An 8,257-nucleotide genomic window follows, 5' to 3' on the forward strand; every position below is an offset into this window, starting at 1 on the left:
TTACCATGAGCAGTCTGCTTTGCCACCCCTAAGCCTCCATGGTAATGCAGTTAATAGCTGCAAAGAGTCATACTGATGACCTTCTTTCATAAGTTAAGAGACTTCAACGAGTGTGTTTTTAATAATCTTGAGTCTTCCATAAAGTGCTTCGCTTATTCAAAGCAATATAAGCCTAGCCATTGTATCATTTACTTAAAAGTCAGTGACACTCATAACACACTACCTTTTCCTTCCTGAAGAGCTCTCCAAGATACAGTCCAATTTACAATCCTGACACACGTCACTGATTAGGACAAAGATGCCATACTGGATGACAGCTGTGGCAAGTTTCAACTGTTCTTGTTCCTAATCATTGGTGTCTTCAGGGAGATTCTTGCATTTCACCCTCTTTTGTCATAGCCTGTGACACATCTGGTTGGAAACAGAGCACAAAATGGATATTTCATACCAATACCACATAGATTGCGAAAATAAAGTGACTGCTCAAACTCAAAATAGTGTGACATCAAAAGCACCGTGCAAGCTATTTCTGGAAAGGAACCAACACATACTGACAGATGCCACCTGGCTCAATTCCTTTTGTTTAATGCTTGCATTTGCATAGCTAAGTTTCTTATTCAAAGAATATTTAAACAATTCTGGTCTCAGCACGCACTCTTCGGAGGGGAGTGGACTACTGAGGAATAAAGCAAAGCCCAAATTATGTAACCCCCAATAGGAATGTCTCCCCTCTGCACGGTTAGGTAACAAATAAGACCTATTCGAAGGGTTGATTAAAATAACTACATTACTAACTCCCTTCCAAGAACTCCAGATAAGCACACCCACTGTCCTGTATTTTCAATGTGTCCTCATCAAATATTAGATTATACTTGTACCAATGCTTCAGGCAAGTGTTTTGAAAAATATTTTATACTAATCAGCATCAGTGAGATTATGAAGCAGTAAAGAAAGCAGCTAATCTTAAACATAGAAATTCTACTTGTGAACATTTTTTCCTAAGACATTTGAGATTTTCCTTGGTGCTAAATATTTTCTCAATTCCTCACACCTTCTATATTAATCTGAGATGACGCTGTTATTGCACAAAACATATTTTTTAATCTACCCACATTCCTGGGTATCTCGTGGTATCCCATTGTCATGGCAACAGGCAAAGGCGTTTGGATTTAAAAGACCTCTGCACTGTGATGATGCCTTTTCAGTTTAAGTAAATACTGATCTCACAATGGCAAGTGTTGGCCCTTTTAGCCCCCTCTGTGAACTAGGAAAACCCCTCGCTGAAAGAACTTTGGATTTATAAAAGAGTACTACACTGATCTGATCTCTGAGATTTTTAGTAACTAATGTCTAAAGAGATTAAAGACGTTGTACATAAACGTTTTTGCCTTCCCTTCCACCTTGTGATCTCAGTAGCACCGGATACTCATGCTGATAGCTGGTATTTAAACTTCTGTGCAACATGTTTTGAATTTTACCAATGGTCCAGTGTCTTTCTACTTGATTTATAGTCCATAATGATATTCAAAAAGATTCGGCTTGGCAATTTAAGATAATCTTTAATTATGTAGTTTTAAGGTATTTAGAGATCATTTTGATCATGTTCTCACAGAGTAATGAATGATCTGCCAACTAGTGTGTGTGAGAGAGAGAGAGAGAGAAAGAGAGAGAGAAGGAGACACCAAGAGAGAAATGGGTGGAGACGATCGGTTTACTGTTTTAGGACAGGTTAATACTGTGGAATGTATAGTTAGATCTGCAAATAGCCAAAGTGAAAGAGGGCTGCCCGTGAGTCCTTTTCCATAAGATTCTAGTTGAACCATAGTTTTATCTTGATTTTACCTTGATTTCTCTAAGAGCCAAACTGAAAGTACACAATATGGCTTTGTCAAAGATGTTTAAGTAATACTTATTACTTAATCTTCTCATAATCCTAAAAGTGCAGCAAGATCACGAGTAGGAGCGGCCCCGTGGCTCTTGCGGCTGGCCATGCCCGGAGATCGCGGGGTCGGTCTGGTCTCCTTGGAAGCCGAGAAGCCAAAGCAACCCCACTTTCCATTTATGTAGTTACAGGTCCGAAGTAAAGGCAAGACAAGACGTGAAACCGGACATCCGACAGCCTCCCTTCACGGACTACAGGCAGCCCCCGCTGGACTACAGGCAGCCCCCGGGAGGGGACTACCCACAGCCCCCACCCCTGGACTACCGGCAGCCTCCCCTGCTGGACTACAGGCAGCACTCCCCCGACACCAGGCAGTACCCTCTGCCGGACTACAGGCAGCCCCAGGTACCTGCCCAGCTCCGAGGGCCAGGCGAGCCTTTGCGGAGGGCAAGGGATGAAAGAGGAGAGAGGCAGAAAAGGACACTGTGGGGTAGAGAGCCGCAGCACTGCGCCTACTTGGTCCGATAATGCCTGCACCCCAGACTGCCCTGGATAAATAACTATTTCGGAATAGCGCAGAACAGCCCAACCATCCACCCAACTCTCCACCTGCCCATCGGCAGCAGCGGGGAGGCATGCGACGAACTGATCCATGCTGGTATTAAGCAGCCAACTCCCAGGGCATTGCCTTATCGAAGTGTGCAAAATGCTCTGACAGGGGTAGGGTTGTGGCTCAGTGATAGAGAGCTTGCTTAGCAGGCACAAGGCCCTGGATTCCACATCCAACACCAAACAAGAGAAAAGAAATAGCTCTTACCCGGGACCTCAGAGTACCACTAACACAGAAGGTGTGGTGACACTTGCCAGCAGTGGATGTCTTTAGGTCTCTGACATTTCCATGGCCCTCTCCTGCCCGCTCTGGTGAAGACCAAGCCTCTGGCCTCCATGCAGAGGAAAAGCTGGGCCTATAGCGCTCAACCATTGGGTGCTGGGCACACAGCCAAGGTCCAGCCGTATTCGTTGCTGTTGGAGGCACCTATGGTACCTTCCTCAACCTCTCTGAGCTTCAGCTTCCTAAAGAGATGGTCTTGCTACAGGCCAAAGGGAGGATACAAGTTATAAAAGTCTTTTATACCAGAGCTTAATATCTAGTAAATATTCACTGCCAGAAAACCAGATACCAAGATCCAGCTTAAGTACAATTTCCACGCTATCACATTACACTGTTATATTATGAACTAAAACTCATCTCTGTCCCCAAAGAGTCTAAGAACAGAGAGGAGGAAAATGTAGACATACTGCATTTTCAGAAAAAAAAAGAAATTGATTTGTATACATCAGCTTGATATTCAGTAAGACCCCCATCAACAAGCAGCTGAGACACTCGGATCCCATTAAATTTCACATTTCTTTTGAGCAAGCTGTGTAATTTTCACACACACACACACAACCTCCACACACCAATACATTTTCCAAAGTACTGAATCAGAAACTTAGGAGCCACAGCGTCACCCACGTGGCACATGGTAACTCTGAGGGGGAGAGAGACCAGAGAAGGGGGCCTTAGTAGCTTCTGTAACCCTAAATGACGGTTTATTCCACTTTCTCCCCAACCCTAAAGGATTTTGATTATTTCACGGTGGACATGGAGAAAGGAGCCAAAGGCTTTGGATTCAGCATTCGTGGAGGAAGGGAATACAAAATGGATCTGTACGTGCTGAGGTTGGCAGAAGACGGGCCGGCAGTCAGGAATGGGAGAATGAGGGTAAGAGCAGTCTGTGTGCAGATGTCCAGTTCTGAGCGGAAACCCCGCCTGAAGTGGCTACCCAGGCTTTCTTTCCATCCCAGGACCCAGTTCTTTAAAGGTTTGTCCAAACACTCTTTTGAAAGTGTCTCCTTTTTCTGCTGATGATCTTCTGATTGATAAAGTTAAAATTATTATTTTTAAGGAGCAAACTAAAGAAAACACAGAGTAAAGAAATGCATGAAAGAGCTTGAAATGCAGACTTGGCTCTGTGACTTTTTTCTGTGGTTGGATGATTCCTTTTCTACTGAGAATGAATATTTTTTAGAAACTTCTCTAGTCACCAACTATAGAAATGATCCCTGAAAGTATAGCCTTGAGATTGAATATTTTGAAATTTATTTTCATTTCACACTTTCCCCCTGTTTTTCTTTGGGAGGCCTATGTTTCCTTGGAAACACTTCTTTTGTATCGACTGGTCTTTTGGTTTTAGTAGTAATGTCATAGTTGCTTCGTGTCTCTCTCTCTTCCTCAAATGGCAACCAGTAAGCCCATAATGCAGGTTCGTTTATTATGAATGAAATCTAGGACCCATTCTTGCCCTCCCTCCTGGCTCTGTAAGGTGACAGAAAAGCTGTCTTTGGCCATCTGGAATTTCAGATGCCTGCACCAAGCATCTCCCACCTATTGTTCGTAGGCGACTGAGCTGTTATTTCTACTTCCCAGCCTACCCTTTCCACCATTCTCGCTCCCAAGCCCAAGAGTCAGCCACAGTGCAGAAGAAGAAAGAGTGCAAGCCGTGCCTGCTCTCTCCTCCTCTCCTCGCAATCCTCTGACAGCTGGGAGTCTGGGCAAGCCCCTCTGAGACTGGGGGCCCTGCCCTGTCCCACTCTGTCCTCTGACCATCTAGATGTGAGCTTGGAAGAGGCCTCCACTTGTCTCCTTGGTGCTGCAGCCTTCCTAAGGTGGAAGGGCACTTTCTTAACGTGCTGCAATGCCAGTTCCCGAGGGAGTGAGTAAAATAAAATTAACCTCTGCAGCGCAGGTGAAGACAACACAGCACTAAGCCTAGGAGTGGAAAGAAAGCCCTGCAGAAGGGTGCCCCATGGGCCTCAAAGGTGTCCTCCGTGGACTCCAAACACTGGCTACACTTTAACAACAGATCTGCTCCATATACACAGTACCATACCCAGTACAGCCAAGGCAAAGACACCTAAGTAGAGAAGAACCCTTGTATAGAAAGATTGCTCTTTGAAATAGAATTTAAGCCAGAGCAGCGCTTCTCAGCATGGCCTGGGGCATCGGCAGTCCCTGGGAAATGCAGATTCCCTGGCCCTGCAGAGATGCCTGAGCTAAACCAGGCTGTTTTAAGGACCCCTCCAAGTGAGGCTGGTGCCAGCCGAAGCCGGAGGACCGCCAGCAAGGGGCCACGGTCGTGACACAGGTGTGGCACAAGTAGGATGTGCATGTAATCCTCCCTAAACCCACACCTGGGGAGGTTTCCTCACTGTTCCAGGTATTTGCCAGAGTCCCTAAGGCCACAGAAACATAGGTTTACAATTCTGCAGGCAGGTGCTCCATTTTATGAATGATGCTTATTTTCTGGCCGGTAATAAAAATGAGTCTTCTATTTGAGTTTCAGAAAATGGTATTTTTCACGCCGGTCAAAGATTATTAAAATGGACAATATTTCATCGTTTTTCATACCATTCTTATAAAGCAGTCCATTCTTTATGTGTACAAGCTACCTGAAAGGAACTATTTTGGGCACTTGTAGGTAACATGGGTTATGACAGCTGGAGATTTAGCTCAGTTGCACTGCACCTGCCTGGCAAGCACAAGGTCATGAGTTCGATTCCTGGTACCAGAAAAAAATGGAAAACTTTACCTTGGACTAAAATATATGGCATTTAATTCCCCCCAAAGAATGAGCCACTTGAGAGTCACAGAAACTGTATGAATCAGATTTCACTGGTTGATGTTTATCTGATCTTTAAGACAAGACCAAGGAGCTTGGCAGGAAAGATGGAAGATGTTTTTCTGCTATTTATGGATTACGGTTGATATTCAAGTCGCTGGGGAATTTCACACTCATGCTTTCTATTCTTACGGCTCCAGTAGAGAACTTTGCAACAATGTCAGTGGAAGGAGAGAATTCATAATGCAAGCTGGACAGGGCTCATAATTCTGCTCTCAAAACTAGACAGTACTTTGGATCTGTAAAGTTAAAGATCAACAATTGTTCTTTGATCACAGTACATAATTCATATCTTATTTTTAAATTAATTTTATTGCTACATTTTAGACATACATAACGGTAATGTTCATCGTAGGGAATTTGTACCTATACGTGATACATTGTGCTGCTGCTTTTTTCCCATGCCCTCTTTCAACCCTTCTCCTCATTTACAAAAGCTTTGTTTCCATTTTTTGCTTCTATTCTTTTCTCTTTTCCCTTCCTCCTCACACCCTTAGTTCCCCTTCCCACTTGAACATTTTCTTCCCATTTCACAATATCTGTTATACATTTTGGTCCTTATTTAACCTGTTGGTTTCTCACACCAGAGAACCAAAGCAATGTTTAAATGTGTGTCCGGTTTATTTCACTTGAGAGTATGGTGTCGCGGTGCCTCCATTTACCTAGAAATGTCTCTCTGTTGTGAGAAACAGATTTTATCTTTATGTTTATCATACTTGATCATTTAAAGCCAGTCTTTTCTGCCTTCTTTGTGCTTATCAAAAATTAACAAGAATTCACAGGTAATATTTACGTTTCCTCGGCAAGGACCAGGACTGTCCATATTTGTGTGACTTAATGGTTTGGTTACCTTAAAGTAATGCATAAACTGGATAACAGGCTACCAAGTCAGAAAATTTGCAATAACAATAGAGACCATTTCTCATCTTATTGTACGGTTCTCCCTTGATCCTGTTGGTGTCAGATACTTACAGAACTGATATCTGTAAAAGATACTTTCTAAGGCAGCTGCTTACCCACAGGTTTTATGGCTTGGTGTGTGGATTTCCAGGACTCCCGAGACACTTAGGTGTGCTAGATATTCATGGACTAACATTAAAAACTAGCTCAGGAAGAGAAACAAGCACCAAGTTCTTCCTGGCTGTGAAATACTCAGGGGTATTTCTCTTTGTTCGCATGATTCATTCTCCGCGGCTCAATCCCTGCAACACTAAGCACACAAAGGCTGCAGTTGGGGCTGAGGCCTAGGCCCGGTAATAATAGAAGGCTTGAATATTTTTTTCTTTCTCATGATTAAGATTAGTAGGGAAAAGCCAGGTAAAGATCTAAAAGTAATCGACCTAAGATTAAATCCAGTGCAGTAGAACTGTTCAAGTCAGAATTACTACCAAGGAGCCGGGTGATTCTGAAAAATTATTTTGAGTAACGATAAATGAATTACTGTGCTGTTACATTGGGGATATAAACAAACCACCCTTGAACACTTTGCCGGTGTCCCCGATGTTAGCCTATGAGCTTGAGGCTTTTCCTGGGTCATGTATGTGGGTCTGGTTATAAGAAATGGTGGGGCAGGGCTTTGCCAAGAACACAGTGAACCTTGGGGTAATGCGGAGAGGGCCACCAGTGTGGAAGGCAGGACCTCCTGCTCTTTCTGGGGAGCCTGAGAACCTGTGGAACGGATCATCTGTAAGACTGTCCTTTGGCATCTGAGTGTTATCCAAGAAAAATGCCAGTGAGCTTCCTGCCTATGCTCTTTTGTGGATCACATGTGAGTCAGGTCCCAGCTGATTGTTCTCACTCTGGCTTGATGGCTTTTCTTTCACTCTGGTACCTGGGTGCTGAAGGCAAGAATTATTTTAGCAAATTAGGGCTTGCCTTTCAGGAAGGATAACAAATGTTCCCACCAAAGTTTTTATTTTCTTCTCTTCCAAAGCATTTTGTGTGTGTGTGTGTGTGTGTGTGTGTGTGTGAAATAAATTATTTCTGCTTGATGGTGAGTGTCAGATCAAGCAAAAATTCTAAGTAGAATGAATCCTTGACTTACAAACTCAATTGGTTACCAAGGGCTGGTTGTAACTCAAGTCAGTTGTAAGTCAATACAGCTGAATCTGGATGTTTACCTGGGTGCACACTGTAGATAAAAAGAGGCAGATGAATCTTCCACTAACCTAATTAACCCAACTTGTTCATAGTCAGGCCCGTTGTAACTCGAGGTTCCACTGTACAAGGTCTAAGAGTTTTCTCAAAGTGCAAGGATGCAGCAACAGCAAACCTCAGTGAGAAAGTGGTGGGAATTGGCTCCCTTTGAGAGTCAAATTTACAAGCCAAAGCCACAATGCAGGGGAGGATGTGAGAAACTCATTTTCAGAAGATCTGCTGGGTGTCTGTTTAACGTTCTAGAATCCCTTATATCACAAACACAAAATTAACTAAATAAATGTATTTCAAGGTTTACCAAAAATATTACTATTTTGCATTTTCCAGACCCTCAGCTCTGCTCTTAATCTCCAAAATAGCAAACTTGAAATTAGAAGCATATTTTCACTTTGCTGATCTTCAGTTTCCTAAAGCATAGGAATAACACTATATACTTTTTAGAGTTGTTGGGAAAGTTGAAGAAATGTATCAGGAGGTATCATATATATATATATAT

At 43.2% G+C, this 8,257-nt stretch overlaps 1 protein-coding gene and 1 pseudogene across 1 annotated transcript in view; one reads left to right on the forward strand and one right to left on the reverse strand.

Moving 5' to 3' along the window:
- Positions 1-8,257, forward strand: part of Magi2 (membrane associated guanylate kinase, WW and PDZ domain containing 2) — a 439,692-nt gene that overhangs the window by 380,568 nt on the left and 50,867 nt on the right. The window contains exons 17-18 of the mRNA XM_033756513.1: positions 2,068-2,287; positions 3,504-3,647. Coding sequence (XP_033612404.1) covers positions 2,068-2,287; positions 3,504-3,647 — 364 coding nt within the window. The remainder of the gene's footprint in view (positions 1-2,067; positions 2,288-3,503; positions 3,648-8,257) is intronic.
- On the reverse strand, positions 3,908-4,004 carry LOC117284212 (annotated as a pseudogene).

Source organism: Fukomys damarensis, unplaced genomic scaffold, assembly GCF_012274545.1.
Source record: "Fukomys damarensis isolate Sample0158 unplaced genomic scaffold, DMR_v1.0_HiC HiC_scaffold_4, whole genome shotgun sequence".
NCBI lineage: Eukaryota > Metazoa > Chordata > Mammalia > Rodentia > Bathyergidae > Fukomys > Fukomys damarensis.